The sequence below is a fragment of the Lampetra fluviatilis genome, chromosome 12, assembly GCF_964198595.1.
Source record: "Lampetra fluviatilis chromosome 12, kcLamFluv1.1, whole genome shotgun sequence".
NCBI lineage: Eukaryota > Metazoa > Chordata > Hyperoartia > Petromyzontiformes > Petromyzontidae > Lampetra > Lampetra fluviatilis.
This window is the reverse complement of record NC_136286.1, coordinates 4,513,831-4,538,784: the sequence shown is the minus strand read 5'-3', so window position 1 is coordinate 4,538,784 and position 24,954 is coordinate 4,513,831. Positions and strand designations below refer to the sequence as shown.

Below are 24,954 nucleotides of genomic sequence, written 5' to 3'. Positions count from 1 at the left end.
GAGCAGGGGGGAAACCATCCACAGTCAGTTTTTTTTTTCAGCTAGAAGATTAAGCAGGAATGGCCGTCAAGGTTTTCACCCACAGTTATTGGGTTCACAAGCATCTGGGTGCAATTGAGTGCTTTGTGTATAATTCAGTCTGTCAGATGAATCAAAGCGTGGTGTCTTTGTCACTTTCCAATGCGCACTGAATTGCCAAGTGGGGAAAAAACAAGATACTGGGAACAGCACATGACGCATGCAGTATAACAAGTAAAAAAAAAGGGAATTGATTTAGGATTTCTCATCTCAACAATGAAAACAGCAAATAAATATCCCGTGCATATTACTTGAAAAAACACACGTCCCCCTCGTAACAAATATTTTGGTCTTGGCAGCTGATGCCTTGGCAGTAAAATATTTGTTAATGGGGGCGACAAGGAGGTGAGCGTGTAAAAGGCCTCTTTGTTTAGTGTTGATTCTGTGTTTATTTCCAAATGAACAGGCACGAACTGCAGCAACCACCAGCAAGTGCTGCATAGAATAAATTATGAGGGAGCTGAGAAATTAGTTTGATACTGCTGCTCTATTTGGGAAACGCAGCCTGCTGGCACATCGGTGGAATGCGCGTAGCTTGCAATCAAGAAGGTTGTGGGGGGAAGTCACTAGTGGTTGTGCTTTGGAAATACTCTTCCCCTGCCATAGAAATGTGGACCTTCCACTACTGCCTCAGGACTGTAAACAGATGATGAGTACTGCCGAATTGAGTGGAAAACCACACATTATTGTTCTATATGTACATTCATCGCTTTTTAATGGATTGTCCATTCATGTTTCATAGGTGGCCAGACTATCGTACAGTGTTACTTTTTATATATACATTTTAAATTGTCTAAATGTGGTCGAAGCATGTTCATGCATTTACATGCTTCCGGTTTAACCCATACATGGTTTATTTAACAAATTGAGACGCGGCTGTTTGGAAGGCAGTACTATGAGTCTGGTGTGATGTGAACACGAGTGAAAAAATCTAGATCTTATTACATGCACCCAGAAATGGCTTTTGTGGGCACTGGACCATACATTTAATTTAAATTATGTAGCATGGTGTGTCTCACCGAATGAAATCTAACACCGTGATGGAAGCTTTCTGTATTGCTGCTAAGGATGTGTGTGTGTGTGCACGAGTACAATACAGCAATGTATATTATATTGCTATCGTAGGACAATTGCATTTTAACAGGGATAGGTAATATGGCACTGTCTTTTGGCTATCGGCGTTAGTTCTAAATTTTAATAGAGCTCAACACTTCCATTAAAATAACACTGTGGTAGATGAAGATGCTGTAAAGATGTAACATTTTTGTTAATGAAACCTTAGATTTGACAATGCAGAGCCTGAACTTGTTATCTACTTTTCGTAGTTGCATTATGCCTTGCTGTAACACTTTAATTACTATTGGTAGCGTTTGGCGTGTGACCTTCAGTATATTGAAGCATTTAGTACTCGCCCATTCTTGGCACTGAAGATTAAGTGCGTCATGTGGACTGAAGGCCATTCTAGTGGGCACTGTAAAACACATTTCCACCAAATGATTGTGTTAAAAATCTTTAAACTGTATCAGCTATTTTTTTATCTTGTCAGCTGGTATCTAATGTACGAGTCGTACAAAGAGTAACTTGCCTTAATAATGGCAATTTAAGTTTTATTTTTCACTCTGTTACCATTCCCCTCACAACCGTGTTGAGCTAATGCATTGATAATTTGTAAATTGCATCTCATCTTTGCGGTAAGGGTGCTTCATCATTACTGGCTGTAGTTTGAGGTATTTATAATATCTGATTAAATTCCCCAATGCCATGAATTAACTCTAGAGGTTTATAACCCTTTGTGCTGGATACCCCGAGACTGATTTATATGCAAATTGTATTACACCCACTTCTCGAATGAGGAGTACTGTGGGCATGTCGTATGTAGATCAGCCATGCAAACTTTTCAACGCTCTACAGGAACAGCTCATGAATTTTGCATACGTACCCCCTAGGAAAGCATATGTACACGTGAAATAAAGCAATACTGTGGTGACATCCTACCCACCCCTTCCCCCCCACGCAGTATATACCAATGTTGAGAATTTAATATAATCATTACCTGTGGGAAAAAATGTTTTTAGTGTTTAGTTTGTTGTCCTTCCTCCGCACCTCCGATTATCATGGTTGGCTACGCACGGTGCGAAATAACTTCAACATACATATAAATTGCTTTTACATACATATAGTGTTGCAGTGGTGAGCATACCCTGCTACGAATCTGGCCACCCGAGTTCGATTCCCGCCCACAGCGAACGTAAGTGGCGAGTCCTATCTGAATATGGTCAAACAACCCCCATGGACTGACAATTCTTGGGGGATGCCTTCCATCCAGCAGTCGATTCACAAAGGACTGCAAATAATTATGGAAACAAATTTATAGAAAACAAATCAATTTGAGTGGGTTTGCATGGTTGTGCTGTATAGGTCACGTGGAGCGAAACGTCGGGCATAATGCTGAACAACACACCTTATCACCCGAAAGCACATCAGAGACCTGATAGAAAATCTGTTTCCAAGGGGGGTTGTCTGATTCTATCGTATCTGATGCATTCCCTCTTTTCATCTCTTGTACAGTATCCGCATGGCACTCGATGGTAAGCTACGTATCGCTGCGAGATTGAGTCGGCATGCTCCCCCTCGTCTCATTCGTCCGCCTGCTTTGTGCCTCGTAGGAGATTGACGAGTACATCGTGCAGGCAAAGGAGAAGAGTTACGAGACCATGGTGCGTTTCGGCAGACGTGGGCTCAACCTGGCAGCAAATGCAGCCGTGACGGCAGCCGCCAAGGTAATGTAACGCTCCCCCAGAGGTCAAGCAGCAGCTTGCGTTACAGAGCACAATTTATGAGTCCATCATCATTACCGTATTATGATTGCCAATGTGTGAGTGCAGATGCATTGCGTCTGCATAATTGGCCCATGTTTTTGTTTTTCCTCTGTGAACAAATTTCCAGGCATTTGCCAATTGACGACAAAAAATTTTTTTGATAAAAGACTACGGTACTCGAGTGCTTCTAAGATTTCTAGCTGTGTTGTATTCATAAACACGTCTCATGGAGCCCATAGATTGAAATGCATCGGTGTGTAATTCTTTGAATAATGCATTTGGTTTCATATGGCACTATACGGGAAAGGTTTGTGTGTTAAAATTAATGGCATGGCCGTTCGTTGTTTAATAGTCCAGAGAGGATCGGTGGTCATAGTTACTATTCATATTGTAATGTTTTAAAATAAAATGACATCATCAGTTATGGCCTGTGCACATTTGCATGCAGTCCACATCTGTGGCAAGTGACAGTCCTCCTCTGACCATGCTGTATCAGCGCCCACTCGTGGCGCTTTAAAGTAGAGACTATATTGAACGCTGAGCTGCAGTACAGGAATCCCTCGCCAACAGATTTGCCAACCGCGGATTCATGTATGCACGGTTTATTATTTGTATTCCAATTTACCAACCGCGACCTGGAAATGTGAGTATCCATGGGTAAGCACAGTGTTAAGGAAGTCGCATGACGTAGGTAATACATCATTGTATTACAGCATTGTGACGGTATTTTCGCGGGGCCTTGGTTCTCCGTGCTCCAGCGCCACCATCCCTTCCCCCGTCATCTCATTGTCATCATCATCGTTAGTATTAAAAGTGTGTAAAGTTAATGCAATGTTTATTTATGTTTTATTATGTTGTTGTGTAATGTACTGTATTTTATTTGGCGTTTAGTTAATAAACCGGCAACTTATTTAAGCTATGACGAGTCTGACCGCGGCCGTGGTTCCCCTAACCCGCTATTACCCATAGGCCCCTGGTACTTTACTAACCGCGGATTTGCCTACCGGGGCATTTTCCAGGAACCTAACCCCCGCGGTTAGCAAGGGATTTCTGTATATTGTTGTTGCATTTGATCAATTCACCCAGGGTTGTGCCTAGATATTGCTTAGATAGGTGATCGCCACGCATAAAATAGGTGTTGTAGGCTGCTATAATGCTGTGTTGTCAGCAGAGAGCAGTAGAGTAAAATCCAAAATTGTAATGTCCTATGCTCCCTTCCTTCACTAATCCGCACTGACCAGCATAGTGTCATATGTTAAACTTACCCCAACAGCCTGCAAGGCATGCAGAGGCCTTCATCCAGCAGTCGATTGACACAAGGGCTGTACATGTATTTATTTTTTAAGCATTTTGGCAGAAACACAACCTTTATATATTCACGATACACAACGGTAATTTTGTTTAAATTAAAGCCAAATATATCAATATCCTTTAAGACCAAGCAAGAGCCACGTTATCATTCTTTAGGAAGATTTCGATTGCCAAGGCAATACAAAATGGTACGTATTGATAAGGAAAGGTTTAAAAGTAGCATCAATCTTGGTCAGAATAGTAACCATTGTTCTTCCGATCACACCATCATGTTTGTTTTGGAGCAACGGCAGCATTTTGATGACACGGCACACCTTAACTCGTGCACTGCAGGGCCAGGGAGCCTTAAGCCAGAGGCTCAGGAGCTTCAGTATGCAGGACCTGTCCTCCATTCCGGATGAGGAGCCCATGCACGGTGACATGGGTGAACACTCGCGTGCAGCGCGTGACACCAAGTTCCGCAACACCACGCGTTCTTTCGACCTTTCGGACTCCCATGGTAAGTCTCACCTAACATTACAGTATTAGCAGAACGTGTTTTGCCAACTGTTATGTAAAATTGTAGCTTCTATAAGAATATCACTGTGACTCATAATAGGTTTTCTCTTTTCTGGCAATAAAACAGGTGTTAAGATGTTAAAACACTAAACTGAAACCTTTGCAAGGAATCGTGTCTGCATTAACCACATATACTTGTGTTGAACATGCAAACAAAAAACATGCTCTGATAGTATGTGCATTGTCTTTGAAACTGATTGGTCCACACCAGAGACAGGTTTCTTGAGAGCCTAGTCTCAAACAGTGTGACTAATAAGGCTACTAGATGTCATTTGTCCTGTTACCATCATTATCATCAGCCATGCTGGATTGAGACCTTCCCAAGTTGTTGCCATCTCTCGCGTTTCTGCGGTTCAAAAATCCACCGAGCATCTGCACATGAGCTGTTCTTGTCGCTCCGTTCTAATCATTGACAAGTTATCACTGCCTATTTCATCTTACAGTTTTCCGTTGCAATAACAGCATCGCATTCTGAATTTGCTACTTGTACAATTTTTCCATAGTCTGTAATCTCCCCAGAGGCCTTCAGACGGCACTCTGTAATTAAGAGCGTGCCAATATTCCCCCCTGAGCTACTCAGGGTTAGCAATCCTGAATAAGTGGTGTCGTGTGGATTAATGTCAGTATAATCCAAGGCAAAGACACCCCCAACACATCTGCAGTACAGTACATTAGTGGGAGCAGAAATTAACTTTTGTACTCTGTCCCATTGAGTAAATTCACGTAACTTCCTTTTCATTCTTCATACAATGGAATCCTTTTTTGTTTCTCTCCCTGGTTTTGTTTGAAGAGCGATTGCAGGATGATCCAACCATGCGAGGTCACGTGTCAGATGGAGAGAGATCTGATGGATTTGATGATGACGATGAGGTCGAGGAAGGGTCACCAAAGCCAGCCGTGAGACGAGCTCAGAGTCTCCGTGCGCGTAAAGCTATCAGGCCACAGCCACGTTCAGATGTATGTAATCTGCCGGCTATGCTTTATATTGCTTTTAAACACTTTAATGCCTATTATTATCGTTATTATTTTTCTGGATGTTATTGGCACAAATCATTTACAAACAATATCTCCTTTTGTTGCAGGCTGTCAGGAAAAGCCCCAAGCTAAGAGTAAAGAAGAGTCTTCCAAGTAATTATTACGGCACTATGTAGGGGGCGTGTTTGTGTCTTACTTCGGAGCTTGAGATGGTTCCACCAAGAAGATTTATATTGAAATATTAAAACATTTCTACAATGGAGTCTTCATGCACCATGCACCAATACCTGCTGCCCAAAATTTGAGTAATTTCTTCTGTAATCACTTTCTCATCTGAAGAACTATGCCATTTTACAGATTTAGTTGGACATGAACAATTATTTTTCTGCAACAAAAATTATCAGTACAGTTGATGTTTTAAATAAACAACTATCAGCTGTAAACCATTTCAAAAGCAAATGTTTTGTTTCCAACGCAATCAATGCAACAGCTTAGTCTACCTTTCACATTAATAATAATTTTTGTTTTCACCTCCTTAAGTGGCTTTAGCATACGTAGTTTTCTGATGTACATATGCTCTCGTCAAATTGCATGTATTCATGATATTAAACTGCCTTAAAACAATGCAGATAACACTATGTAACACAATTTTTGTTCCTGGGTTGTAAGTGTTATTTCGTAATTGCTTATAATCCGAGTGCATGACGACCTTCTAATAGCTGCCGCCTTGGTGCTGGGTTGTGACTAGAAACTTCTAGCTGCAGAGGCCTGCCCCGCTCGCCACGTGCCAATCGCCCAAGGGCTTTGGGTGTGTAGTGTGGTGGTGCGATGGCACAGTTTCCCTGGAGGGTGCCAGTGCCTGAATTAATTTACGTGCAGTGTCTCTTGCACACCAGCTACCGCACGGGGCTTAACCAGGAACGAAGCCTGGGTCCAATGGCAAGGCAAGAAAATCAAGACGATTGGAAGGCTTGTCCTGAAGTGGCTCTTCCGCCGTATGCTGTTGGCCATCTGGACCGTAGCTCATCCGCCCTACCGCGGTGGGCCGAACTTCATGGCTCTTTTTTCCCCTCTACCATCCTATTAAAATACATTTATATCACCCATGACTAAAGGTTCTCGCAACATTTTTCATATATGATCTATTTTTTCAATAAAATTTAAAATTGTAAAACATTTTAAAATGTAAAACTTGTACAAATTTTTTTTTTACAATTTGAACAACATAAAATTACAAGCAACAATTTTCCATCTTACCTTCCAGAGTTTTTTTGCATTGCTTGCAGGTAAAATGAGGTGCTCAGGTTTTGTCCTGATCCCCGACAGGCATGCCGAAATATGCCTTGTAGGCCTCACACATCTTAGCAGATGCTTCTACAGAGTACTTTTTCGGTATTGTCTTGATAAATTGGCCGCAGACATAGCAAAATGCATCTGCCGGATGCTTGCAGCCACTTGATTCCATCTCAGAAATTAGATGGCATCAAGCCCGTGTATTTTCTTACTATTTATATTACTGGAAAGTTCTAGAATGTTCGAGTAGTTACTCCCAAGTTTACTCAGCACTGAATCTCTCTGGAATGTTCTGGAAAATAGGTACATTTAAAAATATCACTGTCCTGGTCACAAAAGCAAAGTTTGTGGGGAATAATAGCCATTTTCTGTACTTTTGAGGCATAAGCAATTAGGAAATAACACTTCCTACCCAGGAACAAAAAAAAAAACGTTACACTGTAATTGCATGACAGAACGTTTAAGAACTTTTAATTTAATGTTGATCCTAAAGCTTTGGCCATGCCGTTGAAAAGATGGCAACAGGCGTCTGAAACATTTTTCTCTCCACTGACAAGTGACTTGCAGGGACTACAAGTAATACTAGCATGAATCTAATACCCAAATATGCAATTATATACATTGAAGACATTACAGATTGATGGATTGACTTTATTTCATCAGGCGTCAACCCATTGCGACAAGATGTCTCTTGTGCACGGATGACCTGGGTATTGATCGCTTGACCGTTGACAATAAACTGGCCATGGTGATGGTTAAAAATGTTGCTTTATCAGTGTAATCTGCAGTGCTCTGCATCTCGCAAACAAGGCGACTTTCAAGAAAGTGCCTTTATGATTAAATATGCATATTGTGTTACTTGCGCTAGCCATAGCTTTAAATGCAGATCAGTCACGCAAACGGTCTACTTTATATTGTTTTTGTGGTAATAGCTTACCTTGGGTTTCGTTAAGTTGGGGGAGCTGTCCTCGTGCTAAGCCTTATTGGCTTTTAGTTTAGATAATTTAATAAAGGCATCATGGGTTCTGAGGCTTTTCATAATACAAACGTGCCTTTTTAATGCATATGCTGCGATCGCACTAGTCACTCGAACTACTGCAACTCCTTGTGATGCCAAGTAATTGGATCCTTGCATTTTTATTTGCCGAGTGCTGTAAATGCTCTGCGTATATTTGAAACGGTTAATGTGGCCTACATAAGGGTACGTATATTTGCTTTGGTGCAATAAAGTATAGGCGTTAACAATATATAACCTGACTTTTTGCAACTGTAAGTGGATGAAGGGGTTTTAGGATGTATGGTAGTGTCTAAACAATGCATTGGCACAAAACACTGTATATTTGTATTGTTGGAGCTGCTTGGTCATTTTATTTTCTCATTTTTCATAATGTTATGTTTTGCAGCATGTTTTACAAATAAATGCACACCTATGTATGAATACTGATGTGAGGATAATTATCATACACCTTCAGTAATGTGTTTGTGTGAACTTTTTTTTCCGCACTTACCGAATTCTCATCAGAAAATAATTTCGTGTAGTATGCACCCATGGCAGTGCAATGTCATCAGATAAGTGACCTTGGTTCATAACTACATTGCTTTAAGCTTACTCATCGTGTCAAGTGTCTTAAACCACACAGCTAAATTAAATGTTAAACAGCATCATATCTCTGAGTCCTTTGAGGGCTTTGTCCTCTATGTGCAAATGGATCTGAATGCTGCGTTTTTGACCCTTTTAAACATATCAAAATATTTGGTTTTTCACTGATATTGGTTTAGTATTTTGATGCTTGCCTTTGATATACTTTATTACATTTTAGTTTTAACAATCACCATGAAAAAACATGTTCTGTATATAGGCATAAATATTGCCATTGAACTTCAATTTTTTTTACTTTACATTATTTAACACCATACTGTTCACTCCAATTCATATATTGATCATTTTCATTATTTTTATTGTCTTCATCTCTAAATATGTTTACAGACACCCCAACCTTAATTTAACCCCATTTTTCCTCAAATATGGACTTTGGAAAGGTGGAGAAATTATCTTTCTGTGATGCGGAATACAGTTCTCGAAAGAATGTTGTTTATGAATCAGGCTTGGTTAGTCATTCAAGGATGCTACACTAAAGACATTTTGAATTGCACATCGAAGCGTATCTGGAATATCAAAGAATTCCAGCTTTTTACTTCACACATTTATACCAAATGCTTATGAATGCGATGCCAAGGCCATGGGTTGTGGCTTTTAAAATGTACCCAAGTACAGTGGAAACAAGAAATTGGTTACTGACTTCATTCTAAGATTGAAAATTATACAAATGTTGGCCCAGCTCATGTAGTGGACTGAAATATATTTCTTGTTGTGCTCATTTTATTTGATTTAAGTTTTAATGTTTATTTGCTGTGGACTTGTTAACATGACATTTATTACGTCTTCATTGCGCTGCATTATTCTGCTGTAAGCTGTATATTAATGCTGTATGCATTCGAGCATTTAAATGGAGAATGTCACTTCGTCTGCATGATTTTTGTTTATCACGTTTGACTTTTGAAATTACTGTATACTGCATTGAGCAGTAATCCAGTGTAGGATTCACTAACACTACTCAAAGTGTAATTTCAATTGTGAATAAAGTTATATTCATTGGCTATGTTAACCACTCATTAAACACTATGGCATTATATATGCTTCTTGTATGTTTCCTGTGATGCTGTCTTGTGTTATAAAAAAACAAGTTAACTATCATACATATCACATTCTATTTATTTAGTATACAAGGTATATTCATTGTGTGTTTTTACTTTGTTCTGATCAGTTACATGGAACACAATTTATTTTGAACCTTAACATTGGAAAAAGTAGGAATTTCCACCCACATTGACATGTCCTCTTTCTACCTCACTATAATATAGCTGTTGGCATTACAGGTTTATATTTTCTACTTTCTCATGACCTGATTTTGTTTTTGTGTATTTATTTAGCAATGTGAGTGCAGAAGTTGAGTACAGTACTTTATTTTTTTGTTAGAGGAAGAAACTCTCCACATGGGTGACAAATTGCCCATTTGTTAAGGGTGTTATTCCATGATCTATGAACACCTGAATGAAGTCCGGTTCCACAAAGGCAGATTCCATCTATTCCCTGCAGACGTGCGAATCTCATCACTCCAGGTTTGTGGTGGACATTGTCTCGGGCATGTTCTCTTTGGCTGGCATTACTTTCCTTAACAGTTAATATATATTTCTAATTTGTATTTGCTCCCTACGGTAATTCAAAATTCGCCCCTCTCCATGTGTATTTGCATAATTTTAAGCTTTTGTTTCATTTTATTTTATTTGTTAACACCCATGTTTTATCTTCATTGCATTGCACATAATATATACTGATTACAAGTAAAAAAAAATATGAATAGTTTTACTCATCGCAGCACGAGAAGGTGAATAGTGTCAGTTACTCAAAAGGGGCAGACAGCAAGTGAAAGATCGCACCTCTTGTTTAACACGGGTGGCTAGTACATACGGTGCGAAAAAAGTTCAACATATAACTAGGAAAGGGAAGGGATGCCAGGACAGACGTACCCAAAAATAGACAAAAGAGCGCAAGCTCAAGATGAGTAGCAAGAATAAAGGAGCGACGGGCCGGAAGGAGGAGGGGGGAGGGCATGACTGGGTCAAGATATCTCGGTTTGAGACGGTGATGAGAGAAGGAAGGAGAGGAAGTCAGCTGCATGGAGCCGCATCTATTTTCTCTGAGGGCGGGGAGAAGGAAGGAATTCGAAGTGTGGGTGGCCACACAAGTCTCGTGATTTACGGCAGGTTTGAGATAATTTAGATAGACCATGTAAATGTTAGAGGTGTTTATTGTATTCAGGTTTATACTGCACAGTATACAAATAGTGCTGAGGATTGGTTTTGAGATAGTGATTTGGTGGTGGAAAGACCAAATCACGTTCGGTACGCAAGTTGTGGCTAATGTCATGTGTGTTTACTGGTAAAACTGCTTACAATTAAAAAGAAATAGGCAAGGGTCTTAGCACAAAAATAAATAAATGTAGGTCCATCAGCTATATAGCAATTATTTTCCAATGTTTTCCAGAAGCATCACAATAAACCAGACAATGGACCATTGCTGATTTTACAAGTCAAATCAGGAGGTCCTGGCTTATGCTATTGGTTTTGTTGATATTTTGTATGAAGGCTTTTTAAGAGTTTAATTTACACCAAATTGTTACCTTTTGTATACATTTTTAAAAATCTATTTTTGACAACCATATTAAATACTTTTCCAGAATGTTTTTTTCAAAAAACTGCTGGTTGAAGGGTTCCCCAACATCGTCACCTTTTTACCATAAGCGCATTGGTCAGAGTGGATATTACAAATGATAAAATATATTCTCAATACAGTAGTGTCATTGTGAGTTTTGGTGGCCCTTATAATCCAATGCTGGATGAAAGAAATCTTGAAAATTAATTTAATAATTGGCACAAACTACAGTCGTGAAACTTAAAGGGACTAATGGTTCAGAATGTAAATTCACATGGATATTTTAGAAAAAAGTAGATTAGCAAATAATAGGGTTTAAAAACATGCCTTCAACTTCAGAATAAGAATATTTACTCTGGAGGAATCCGATGAGCTTTCAAGCTCTTTCACATGTCCAGGGGATAACTCAAGAGAGCAAGATAGTCTCAGCTGTAGGTGACCTGGTTCACCAATATGACAACAGTTATGAATATAATACTCAGTGCCCTAATAATAATATACTGAGACTTCATGCTGGAAAACAAATTAATCTGATTGGCTTGTGGAGTTGATTCTAGATTTGAAGCTTTCGTGATTGCAAGGATTCATACTTTTTTCGGTAAAGTCACGTAGGTAAAAAAATAGAAATAATAATTAATATTTCCATTTATTTATTTTTAATAAAAAATTCAATTTCTATTTTTAATAATTATTATTTCAATTATGTTTTATGTTTTGTTACCTTTGTGGTGTTGCCCACATTCCAATATACTGTAATATGTGGGAGCCCTGCATGGCCCTTTGAGTCTATTCACTCCTACAGACTTTTTTGTATTGTTCGTCGTAACTTTCTGACCCACCCCGGCCAGGATGTCTGTAAAAAAATAACTTAATGGATCATCGGCTTCTTTTCACTCTGCAAAGGTTCTAATTGTGTGGATGCGAAGTGGAGATTTTAACATTTTGAGTGGAACCTCGTCACCGCCCGTTGCCATGGCAGCGGCGGGAGGTGACGTCACGTCAACAGCGAATGACGTCACCGCGCAACGCGCCTCCTTAGCAACCGGCTCTAGCGACCAAGATGGTGAGTTGCGTTCGCAAGCTGCCGTCGATCGGCGCACAAATAACGACGCTTAATACGCCTTCGTTTAGACGAATATAACTGCGCCAAACACTCCAGTTTATGCCTTCGTAAAGGTACACATAGCTAGCCGCGTGCAGGGCATTAGCTGGGATTGAATGAAGGATGGGCCTGGACGTGCCTGCTGTTTCGTCTGGCCCGGGGTGGGGGTTCTGTAGCCGGGGCAAGGTAGCCAGGCAAGGCCGTAGACTTGGCCATGTTTGACTAGGCCCGCGGGACGCGTTTCGGAGTTTGTATCGAAGGACTGTGTTTTTTATTATTATCGCGCAATCATCGGCGATGATGCGTATGAACCTGAGTTCGGTGCCCGTTCGCGGCTAACATCAGTTGCACATAGTATCTGAAACGGTCCTGCTTATGCAGACCTCTGTTCACCAACCCGTTACTGACCGGCGTGCGTGAATTATGGACAAATAAACGCCATGACCGACGTGGTGTGAGGCCTTCATCCACTGGTGGATTTAGAATGACTGGAATTTTTTAAAAATCGGCCCGTTATATATTGCAGTTGTACCTTTGATATTTTCAAACTCACCTTTGCTATATAAATGCTCGTTGAATGGATAAGGTGGGGTGATTGTTGACCAAATACGGTACCCGTGTATCCTGGCAGTTGCTAAATATATCAACTTTGTCATTTGAGTATGCTAATCTCGTGGAATAAAGGTGGTATTTTTGTCTGATAGTGATACGTCTGATCGTGATACGTGCGTGTATTTAAATATCTCTTCCAAAAAATTACATATTTTCCCAGTCACTAGTGTATGTCTTTACGCAGTGTATAAGATACGAATTTCACCAACCCAAAATATATATGCGTTTAGGTTTGGTTATCACTTCATCATAAAAACGTAGAGGCCTTCATCCAGCAGTGAGTGCCATTGGTAACGGCTGATGACATGCTTTACTCTCATCAGGAGACATAAAAGTAGCAATCTATAATTGGGCTCGTATACATTACTTGTTTAAACGGATATTATATATTAAAAACGCACCTGCCTGGAAATGAGGAAACGTTACGCGATGAGGTATATGTATGTGTTCTGTGGAAACACTAATTGGCTTAACATTTTATATAGATGCCAGACCATTCATTAGCTTCGCTGGTGTGTTCATTATATTATCATCAAAACAAACTATCTTAATGCAATGGTATGGCAGCGACCTGCCGCTTACGTAAACACGGCAATCATAGAGAAACGCACTTGATCCTGTTGTGAAGGATTAAGCAGAGAACAGTAGCCACAGATGTAGTTAGCTTAGAGGAGTCAATCTCCTTCCCTTGATATTAATAGTCCCGGTGGCGACGTTGTGTTCTTTTGCTGGCATCTTTGCCCTTCCGTTCAGCGAGCAGCGTGACTTGAGAGTTTTGAAGGGGTTGGTGGTTAAGTGATGCGTGATAAATGGGAGAGGGACTGCTAGTAAGACTTCATTCTAATTCATTTTAACGCCTATCTACAATGTGACATGTGTGGGTGTATGATTGTGTTTCGTGCAAGTGAGCATTCTTGTGTATGTTTCTTCTGGATACTTTTTGTGCTCTTATTTTTTGCTCAATAGATTATGGTAATTGTTTTTTTCCCCGTTGTGTTGTAGGGTTTGCTGTCCATCCTACGTAAACTGAAAAGTGCTCCTGATCAGGAGGTTCGCATACTCCTCTTAGGACTTGACAATGCAGGAAAAACCACCCTACTCAAGACGCTTGCATCAGAAGACATAACGCACATTACCCCAACTCAGGTATGATTTTATACAAATATTATCTTCAACTTGCATCTGTAAAACTTGAAAATATAGTTACACAAACGTGCTCTAGATGGTGACATTTATTTTACAAGACAATCATTTGTAAGTATTTGTGGTGTTAAATATTGACTTAAACTTCACAAATAAAGTAATAACTGTTACGTGGCCTGATTGTGATGATTACTTTAAATTAATTTAAATTTTAATCCAGTACGTGATAATCTGTGGATTGCCCACAATAATTAAATTCAGTTAATTTATCACTCATTTCCGGCACACTTCCACTGGTTACAATGAAGATGCCAGTTAATCAGTGACTGTTAATAATCATACTATATGCATTTATTTGTTCTATATATTTTTGGGGAAAAATACAGTATTATCAGAGAATAGCCATGGTGAGATCATGCCTCCTTCCCTGACTTTTGATTTGGGTTGCGTTAATTCAAGCAATATCAGTGTAGCTGTTCCGTTTTGCAATTGGTTTTAACAAATCCTATTTATAATTTAATGCCTTGGTTTATGAGTTTGCATGAGTGTACACCAATCCATATAATATTCTTTTGTCCACAAAGGCTAAGCATAATGGTACGTGTTATACCTTAGTCTTTTCCAGAATGTGATTGATAGTATGTTCACAATATAAAAATGTTCTGAATCCAGTATACTCGAATGTTATTTGTTATTTCATGGTTGGTTGGCCTCTATATTGGCATCGACATGTTTGTATATCTATGGCAGTTGCTTAGACAGACTGGGATCATAATGATAGGATAATGAGGACCTTGGGAGCAGAGCACAGTGTTTTTAGAAAAAATATGTTAATAAAAAGTTACATGTTGTTGATCAATGTGTGTTTCCTGCTATAATATATGTGTAGTGACATCGGGGATGTCATTGTATAGGGCTGGCCCGGGAGGGTCGTGGCGTGCGATGTTCCTACGTCGTAGACAGTTCTGGGTGGGTTGCTGTGTGATGCCGGCTTTACGATAGCAGGGCGTGCAATGCACTGTCATCGTGTACACCCCGTCGATGGGTGTACTGGGTGTAGTACCAGCCCTAGTAGGGCTTGGTGAGCGCTGGGATAGCGCGGTCACCGCGCATAGCGTTTAATGCGGGCTCCCACAAGGGGGAGCGGGAGAGTGTCAGCCCAGGGACAGGGTTGCCCCGGGCCATGGCACTCTCGTTGACCCCGTAGACACGTGATCCGGAGTGTCCATAGAGAGGGCCACAGGGGGGGGCTAGGGGGTGATCACCTGTCCGGGGAGAGCTCTCGAGATGGAGCTAGAACACTTGAGAAGGAGGGCGGGGCCTGGGCGGAGCCAACCCCGACCTGGGAGGATATAAGGTGGGTCCCTGAGAGGGACCGGGGTCGCTTCGTTCTACAAGCTGAAGCTCCACGTCCTACAAGTTGGAAGCTCTATGTCCTGCAAGGCATCAACACGTGGCCACGATCTGAGTGAGGGTCCGACCCTTCGTAGCTGTAACTCCTCTGTATAGTGTAGTTAGCTGGGTGGTCACCACCCTAGGCTGTATCTGGTGATGGGGCAATTACCCCTTTGCGTATTATGTGTTGATATAATAAATGTGTTGCCTCTAAAGAATAACATCTGCGACTCAGTTGGACTCGCTACATATGGATCAGAAACATGGACATTCTAAATGGAACAAAAACTGAAAAATACACATAAAACAAATATCTAAATTGCGGATATTATACTGAGGCACAGTAACAGGAAGAGAATAAGTGTAAATTACAGACGTTTCTAATGAGTGGGCTTGTGTAGCGCACATTGCGAGAAGGGATGATGGCCAATGGATGGGAATGGTAACAGAATATCAGCGAAAGGAGGGAACATGCCCGTAAGGACAACCACCACAGAGATGGAGTGATGAGATAATCTCGTGCAGGAGTGAGATGGATTGTGACATTGCAAGACCATGCAGGATGATGATGTGGGATTACCTTCATCCAGCAGGGTATAAAATATGGTTGATTAATAGCAGTATTGCAATTTGTGTAACTATCTGGTATGCAGAGTTGATGGTCCTCTGACTTTTTTGCCACAGCCGTATTACATAATCACATTTTCGCATGAGTAATTTGTCTTTTTTATTTCGTATTGCATCACAAGTGATTTTTTTTTGCCAAAACTTCACTATTAATCTTGACTTGATTAATATCACGTTTTATACATTTTGTTGAGCACTTCAGAGAGCATTGTGAAACTGTTTTTTTCTCTGCACAGGGCTTTAACATCAAGAGCGTGCAGTCGCAAGGATTCAAGTTAAATGTGTGGGACATCGGCGGACAAAGGAAAATTAGACCTTATTGGCGAAACTACTTTGAGAACACTGATGTGCTGGTTAGTTCCAACATAGAGCACAAATATATTATCATTATTGAAATGTTTGTATATGGACATTATTTATGTAATGTGAACGTTCTTTTTTCCCATTTACAGATTTATGTGATTGACAGCGCAGATAGGAAAAGATTTGAGGAAACAGGGCAGGTAAATATATCCGAAGTTATATTTTTAAGGCTCAATGAACCATATAAACACAAAAATGGTGTGTCAGATATTTCTCAGTCATTGCATTGCTCAATAACCTTTTGTAAGTCCTGTAATTTTACTCCGAGTAGTAATATGGGTATAATGTTATAAGGGTTGGGTGTTCCTCTGTTTCACAACAATTGAGTGTAACCACGGTTCCACAAAGAAAGTCCATGTGAGCACATCGCACATGGGGCGTACGCGTGTGCGCGTCTAGAACACTGTGACCAAGGTTCTGGGAAGCGGGTCAATGTGCCCACGGATCACATGGGACGTCCGCGTGTGCATGCGCCCCCCTGTTTGGTGTGTTGGGCAGGAATTGGCCGAACTCCTGGAAGAAGAGAAGCTGAGTGGCGTGCCTGTGCTCGTCTTTGCCAACAAGCAAGATTTGCTGACGGCCGCACCAGCTTCTGAGATCGCTGAGGGGCTCAATTTGCACACCATCCGCGACCGCGTCTGGCAGATCCAGGCCTGCTCAGCCCTGACAGGGGAGGGTGTGCAGGTACAAGTCTTGTTTTTTTCTCAGCTACACTGGTGCCATATACATGGATGACTATAATACATTTCTGTTAACAATAGGTGTTGAATTTGCTTGTTTGAAATGTTTATGTATACATTTTTACTTTTAAATAATTAACAATATTTAAGTCAAATAATTTATGACCAGGTAACAGTTCATTGGAACAAGGCTCTTGCAATTCAGACTTGGGCGATAGATGCATTTTAATTTGAAATTCTGATGTCAAGTTGGATTTAATATACCCTCGTTTATTGCCTAAGTGTAATTACGTTTAATGTGCTGGTGTCTCATCCACCTACATGATTACTTAATTTGCAATCATTTGTTACAATAATCCTTTGTGTAAGAACTGCATGTTCTCAATCTCTAAAGCATATATTTTTGCATCCAATCAAGCACTGAAAATATCTTACATGGCCTTGTGACCTTTTCTTCTTTAGGATGGGATGAACTGGGTATGTAAAAATGTTAATGCGAAAAAGAAGTGACTCAACCATACGCAAAGCACTGTTGCCCACATGTACAAGGTAACCTCACTCATCCAGTTTGAAAAAGTTTGTTTTCGTTTTGTTGTAAATTGTAGAATTATGAGACTGAGAGATGTAATTTCTATTGCTCATGGAAAGGTAATCTTTAAAAACTGTTTGCTATAAATGATGCAACACAATTTATCATTCCCATATGTGATGAAAAGAGTAGAAAGGGTAGAGAGTTTGACATGTACAATTAACATATTTTTTTCTGCATTTCTGTACAATGAAGTTATTTTGACAATTATGGACATGTTTTAGATAAGGCTTTGTACACCAGGACATTGTACGCAGTTTTGTCTGCTATCCTCCGTTTTATGTTCAGCGTTTGTGGTTGGTGGGGATAGGGGCTATTCTGCTGGCAATTAAAAGTCAACTATTTAAAATGGCAACTTCGGTTCTACTTGCAATATGAAAATTTATCCAAAAAATGTATTTATCTATTCACTAGCATTCTAGTTATTGTGGAGTGCAATCCATTTTGGTGGTTTGTTCATCTTGACATTACAACAGTGCGTAATTGAGAGAAACACTAAATCGTAGGAATACTAGTAACATGTTTTATTTGTTTATTGGAATTACAATATAAGAAGTTATGATCACCCCACACAGTAAATATCTGCTTTACATATTTCATTATGAACTGTTTATGCTGGTTGTCATCTATTTATGTTCTGGATCAATGGAAGTAAAGTACAGTAGTATGATTTGTGTACCCATTTGGGTGCATTTCTGCAACTTAATAAAAAGTGCACAATTTTTAGATGTTTGAGATTGTATTTTTTACCGATACAAGTCATTTGTAGTGGAAATCTCTTTCATAATCAACATTTTTGGTTTAGATCGCATTATTTATAAATGTGTCGTAACCCTCCACCACCCGACACGGCCAATCAGTAAAAATGTGTCACGTTGACAAAAGACAAATAGTTCACTGCTTTAGCCCACCGGTGTGTTGAAGCCACAACATTTACAATTTGAGTACGACGTTTCGCTGGTAATTGCATCCAGCTTCAACACACCGGTGGGCTAAAGCAGTGAACTATTTGTCTTTTGTCAACGTGACACATTTTTACTGATTGGCCGTGTCGGGTGGTGGAGGGTTACGACACATTTATAAATAACGCGATCTAAACCCAAAAACGTTGATTATGAATAACATTGGTCGCGAAAGCCTACGTGGAAATCTCTTTATTTGGCATCTCATGGGATATGAGAAAAAATTTTGCTGGCTGGATTCATGCGGAAGTGACGTCACCATGGATATTTCTGATGACTACAATTGCATCTTCTATTCATATACAATTGCATCCTACAGCGTTGAGACGGGCTCTTGTGTGATGGCGTCACACCCCCTCCACCTATACTCCACCCTGCCGTGTATTCTGTGCAAATGTGATGGAGATAAAAGGGCGAGAGAGAGGAGGGAGGAAACGATGGAGAGGAACGGAGAGGGACAGGTCAAAGAGTGAAAGGGTGTGAAAAGGAGAGGAAAACGGAAAGAGGAGAGCGAGGGAAAGCAAGTGGGAGGATTACGGGGACGCAAGAGAGATTGAGACGGGAAAGGGAGAGGTGGCAATAAGGAGAGTGAGAGATAGTGGGAGAGGAGAAGAGTATATATGGAAGGTGAGGTAGAAGACATAGCGTGTATGTATGTTGAACTTCATTCGCACCGCACGTAGCCGTATGTAGCCAACCGTGCTAATAGAAACATATAAAAAGACAAAAGTTAATGAGATAAATTGAGATATACAGTACAGAAGGCAAGAGAACAGTAGAGAGATGGCTTAAAAACTTTTTCTGGCTGAGAGGGACTTAGGGTCATTTCTAAAGGATGTGCGGGCTGCTCATCTCATGAAAACTTTTAAGTACATTTGTAATATAGCTCTAAGAGATACCGTCTTGTTCAGTTATATGTATATTTATTATGAATAAAGTCCGCAGACTCACTGATAACTTAACGAGTAACCGCGAGTGACTATATACACTTGTTAACTTAGCTCTATTCTGAGACAACATGACTCTAGCCTTCCAAGACTACAAGGTGCCCACTCCAGGATGATGAAGACGACCCGCTCCAAGGTGACAACTGCAATTCCCCCACAACAGCAGCCCAGAGCCCCTGTTCACGCCGGCTCTTATTCCCCTCACCACCCGGCCACGCCCCTATTCCCAGAACCCTCTCTCACCGCACCTGGCCCTGTCTGTCTCTGCCCTTATTACAATTTACGACTGTTAGGTCCCGTGCTTCCCCTCACGCGACCCTGTCAACGCTTGTCACATCAATCATTATTAGCAACCACTTAGGTCCCACATTACCCTAATGTGACTGTTTTTGTTACGTTAATTAGTAACCATGGCCACGGGGAGCTGTACTGTCCTTATACATATATAAAAACACTAGCTTTACTACCCGGCTTCGCCCGGGACTTGGATTCTCGACGCCCGGCCGTCTTTGTCTCCCCAGTGGCGATGTTGACACCACGGTTACTCGTTTGAGGCTGAGTCGACCTAGGGGAGGCCCAGGACCGGTTCAAATGATCGTCACAGGTGGTGGTAGTAAGTGTGAATCGAACTCGGGTCGCCGAGCTCATAGCGCAGCGCACTAACCACTACACTACCGCTCGCCCCACACACGCGCCCCCCGTCCATAGGTACACATGCACGCGCTTGCTACAGACACACATCTTGAACGGTGCGTACGGCAGTAAACGACAGGAATAATAAAGCAATGCTGCGCGAAGAACGTCTTAGACCTGCAAAACATTAGTATGGCACTTGACTCACGGAGGGTTGGGGGGGGGGCATGCGTGATGAGCAGGCACACTGCGTTACGCTTCCGCACGCGCGGGTCACATGACAGATGTGACGTCACAGCTCACTTGCCGTGCAAAATATATGCATTATTGCGCCCCCCCCCCCAAAAGAATACAAAAGTAATGTTTTTATAAGTTTTGCATGGTGTACATTCTGGAAAGTACCCACATGGCAAATTTCTCGTTTTTTGCATGTCGGGAAGTACGCTAAACATTTTCAACAGACACATTCACAAATTTCCCTTTTTTATATAAATAGCAGTAAAACCCGGCGTTGCACAGGTCTTCACGTGTTGTCTGAGTTGGAGGCTTTGTATTTTGTGGTTTGCATGTAGACGCGTTCGTAAAAACAAAGTTTTTCACTATAAATTCTTTATATGCGTGGCAGCGAACTTAATATAAAGGATTTAAAACTATATTGGCCTGTGAAGGACGCGGGGATCGATCCCGCGACCTTTGGCATGGGAAGCGAGGGCGCTACCAACTGCGCTACTCCGCCACGGCCTCGATGAACGGGCCAATCGCAGCGCTAGGAAAACCAAACGGATCAATCGTGCCTCGCAAATCCCTCACATTTCGTCCAATGAAACTGCGTATGGTCCGGCGACACACAGACACGCACACAGACAGACAGACAGATTTGCGATTTTATATATATATAGATGTTTCACAATAAGTATGCTTTTTATAGTCTTCATATAAAATCAACTGCTATATTTTATTTTCGGGATGATTTTACTTCAGCTGATTACAACTTAAATTTATCACTCACTCTTGGGGGATGGGGGCGGCCTGGGTGAGGTAGTTTAGAGATTCTGCACTACCTGCTGATGACTTACACGAGTTAGATTCTCGGCCATGACCAACATCAATGTCCATCAGTGCCAAACCATCTCTTGAGCTGCTTCAGGACATACTCCCTTCAACATGCACTGAAGAGTATGGTCTAACAACTCCCATGACACGGCATCGGCAGGCTGTCATCCAGCAGTAGTGCTGTAAATATTTAATCTCAAAATAAGCGATCACAATATCAGATAAATATACAGAACAAAATAAGAACTATTGTATAGATTTTGCTTAAACTTTATAAAATATATTTCTTAAAAAAAAAGATATATTTTTCTATTTGAACCCACTCAATTTCACAAATTCGTGAAAAAGCATTCAGAAGTCCAAGCACCTGCAGTCTGAACAGTTAATCTGTTGGCAGCTTAAGAGCATATGAGCACTTTTTGGGAAAATTGACACATTACCGCATCTAATACCTTTTACATGCAATTACAAATGCATACGTCATAACATTTCAGCAAATATAAGGCTCTCAAGCTGGCAATGGGCTTTGCTCTTCGCTGTGCTCTGAAGACCTCGTTTTTTACGACACCGACTTGGTATGTTATTTTCAGTTTACCATAACCAGACTATATAAAAAATGTCACCACTGTTTACTTGGAATTATGTTGATATTTACTAATTATAGCACTAAACTTTTTGCGGGATTGGTTTTAAAGGTAAATGTTTGAGTGCCTGCCTGCCACATTGCATATATTGCAAAGATTTTTTGTATAATTCTCCATTTGCATGCATGTTCAAGGGATTCCTGACTGAGTGGTGCAAAATGAATTCGAAAATTAATTTGCAGACCTTTATAGTATGTGTACCAGTATTTGAACACACATTTGAAATCCTTCAATCCGTTAATCCCAACTGGAGACAGCTGTTCGCTCGTCCCTTGGGAGCCGTTGGTGGTGTTGAGCCTCAGTGATCCCAACGCCTCTGCAGCGTTCTTTGTAAGTCATTGGTGTCTTATTGTGTTTAGGTCTGGTACTAAGTTGTCTCCTGTGCATTACCATCGTGACCCTATAATTTCCCATCACGTGTTCCCCTTTTCGCATTGCTTGCTTTCCTCTGCTTCTGCAGCTATTTGAGATGCAATTGCATCTCGGCACTTAATGTAATTTATTGCACCACTGTGACACGATAAATACGCATTTGAAAGCTGGTTTGCAGTTACTTTATTTGTTCTAGGTGACAGCATGCAAAGCAAGCACTTTGCTATGTTGCTGCTCCTGGGAGTGTGCCTCCAGTTGTGCCTGGTGATGGTTGTGAAGACAGATCAGAGCGCCCAAAAGCATGGACATCATTTAAAAAAAACGCCTGGGCAGACCAGGAGTGGCCAAGCCCTACCTTTAAAGGCCAATCTGCCCAGCATGCTGAAGCCGAGCCACAGGGGCAGACTGCGGGCCCTCGATGGAGCCCAGTGCTTCTGGAAAGTGCTCAGTGATGCTCCTGAACCCACCCTGACACTGCAGCTCCGGTGCCGCAGTGCCCCCTCGTGCACCTATCGGGGTTCCCCAGTCTCCTGTCCTGCATACGAGCGCAAGCACAGGTATTTCTGGACGCAGGTCGTGAAGGCGCTTAAGCAGAGGGACTCGGCATGCGATGTCACGGCTGGGCAGCTTATCGCACCGCTCTGCAAGAAGTCGCCTGCGTCCTGGCTCGGCCTCGTGGAAGAATTGGAGGCTAAGGTGACGACTGAGGCCACAACTACTACCACCACCACTGCCACGAGTGATGGGCAAATGGGAGCCAGAGCAGCCGATGAATTGGGGGAGGCAGGGGAACAAGTGGCAGAGGAGGAGGGAGAGGAGGAGTGCAGCGATCTCTGGCGCTCCTTGTGCAACTTCTTGGAGGGCGCGGTGCGGGGGAAGTGACATTGTTGGGTTACCACGCTGTGCATTGCACAAGATGCTAAGCAGAAGGAGTTTCACAAGATTACTTTTTTTTGACAAGTGTAGAATGGCATGTCCGATGGAAACACTTTAGTTGAAACGCATATTTTTACAGTGTTACATACTGCAGTGTTTAATGTTTTTTTCAACAGCTTTTTGACCGCAATAATTTCACTGAATTGATTGTGATAAATATAACCGGTATGTTATATGTATGTAGAACTTCTTTCGCACCGTACGTAGCCAACCATGCTTATCGTTTTATTGGTACATTTTAATAGATCTGGAACAATCTTTCATTAACACATTATGCTTGGCACGTGGGTCGTGTGCTTTACCAAAAACATGTATTCCATACCGTCTCATTGCTTGTTATTGCTTATAGTTCCACTTTCTAAACACACAGTATGTTTATTCTTGACGCTGTCTCCTTCAGAAATCGTGTTATTGCCCCATCTCCTTTGCAAAATAAAACGTATTTCAACAATTCCTGCTTACCATGTGTGCATCCATGTGCTTCATGACATCATAGGAATTTGTCCCTCGTGATTTCGAGTCATCTCATTTGCTTGTCTTTTGCAATTGTAAATATAGCGGCCTCTAGTGGCTTGGAACTGGCTTTACATATCCCACCCCCTTCACACCGTCTTACCTATGTGAAGACTTACGTAATTTTTTACTTTGTAATTTCGTGAATAATTGGAGTTAAGCGGAAAATTGTTCCAATTATTCGAGAAATGTTCCCGTGTATTTGGAGTAAATTCGTTGAAAAATCTCTTGGTCGGACAGTCCCCGACTTACCAACAACGTACCCCGTTCTTGAAGCCTATTTGTAAATTGTCCGATTCGAAAGTCGGAACACAATAATGTACTTATTAAAATGCAGATATGCCAGTGTTATCAAATGTGTTAGGATTCAACAACAAAAAAGGGGAAGCACTGTTAAAACGGATAAATAAGAAGAAATATTATACATTTGTACATTTGCGGAACCAAATCGTTACGCGGTTCGGTGCGCAAATGCGAGTTCACGTTCTCAAGTCGCACGGTAAAAAATAAATATGGGGCCGTCCATAAATGACGTCACGCGATCTTGGACGATTTTTGACCCCCCCCCCCCTCGTTACACGGCGTCACAAAAAGTCAGACCCCCCTCAAATATGACGTCACAAAGCTATGCCCCCCCCCCCAAAAAAAACATGCTTCAAATCGCTTTAAACTATTGTCATTGTAGTGCGTATTTAATGTGGCGCTGCACTCTGATGTTCTAGGAGAAACATTTATAAAAAAAAGTCTATTTAATTAAGTAGAACGTGTCTATATTTTTTTTAAGTTGCGCATTTTGATGTGACGTCACATTTCTCAACCCCCCTCCTCGTCACACATCGTCATAAATGTCTGACCCCCCCCCCTAGGTGCGTGACGTCATTTATGGACGGCCCCTATCTTATAGTAGCTCGTTCGTAAGTGCGGATGCTCGTAAGTCGGGTGTTCGTAAGTCGGTGACTGCGTGCGATACGAATCGTGACGTCGGCGAGCCTCTGACAACACTTCACGCGCCCTCAAAGTGCACCTGGCCTGGCACAGGCGCCGTGGAAACGTCACCGTCACTTGATATTGGTGTG

General features: G+C 41.3%; 2 protein-coding genes across 3 annotated transcripts in view; both read left to right on the top strand.

Annotated features, from left to right (window-relative positions):
• LOC144935072 (receptor expression-enhancing protein 1-like) overlaps positions 1–9,725 on the top strand; it is a 44,264-nt gene extending 34,539 nt beyond the window's left edge. Inside the window, exons 5-8 of the mRNA XM_078861420.1 lie at positions 2,745–2,858; positions 4,542–4,707; positions 5,557–5,723; positions 5,849–9,725. Of these exons, the coding sequence (XP_078717546.1) occupies positions 2,745–2,858; positions 4,542–4,707; positions 5,557–5,723; positions 5,849–5,917 (516 nt within the window). The 3' untranslated portion in view covers positions 5,918–9,725. The remainder of the gene's footprint in view (positions 1–2,744; positions 2,859–4,541; positions 4,708–5,556; positions 5,724–5,848) is intronic.
• Positions 9,726–12,302: 2,577 nt separating this feature from the next.
• On the top strand, positions 12,303–18,542 carry ARL3 (ARF like GTPase 3). 2 transcript variants are annotated; one of them, XM_078861412.1, is made up of 6 exons: positions 12,303–12,370; positions 14,024–14,167; positions 16,423–16,539; positions 16,639–16,689; positions 17,048–17,233; positions 17,692–18,542. In XM_078861412.1, exons 1-6 carry the CDS (start codon positions 12,368–12,370, stop codon positions 17,737–17,739), a joined length of 549 nt encoding a protein of 182 aa, XP_078717538.1. In that variant the 5' UTR covers positions 12,303–12,367; the 3' UTR covers positions 17,740–18,542. The 2 variants fall into 2 exon arrangements, with proteins under 2 accessions (XP_078717538.1, XP_078717537.1); XM_078861411.1 differs by lacking the exon at positions 12,303–12,370 and adding an exon at positions 13,777–13,848.
• Positions 18,543–24,954: the final 6,412 nt, after the last annotated feature.

Excerpts from the sequence above, each read along its gene's own strand:
- ARL3 (XM_078861411.1), top strand. Across the intron at positions 14,168-16,422 it reads CGCACATTACCCCAACTCAG|GGCTTTAACATCAAGAGCGT; the intron begins GTATGATTTTAT and ends TTCTCTGCACAG. Across the intron at positions 17,234-17,691 it reads TGACAGGGGAGGGTGTGCAG|GATGGGATGAACTGGGTATG; the intron begins GTACAAGTCTTG and ends TTTCTTCTTTAG.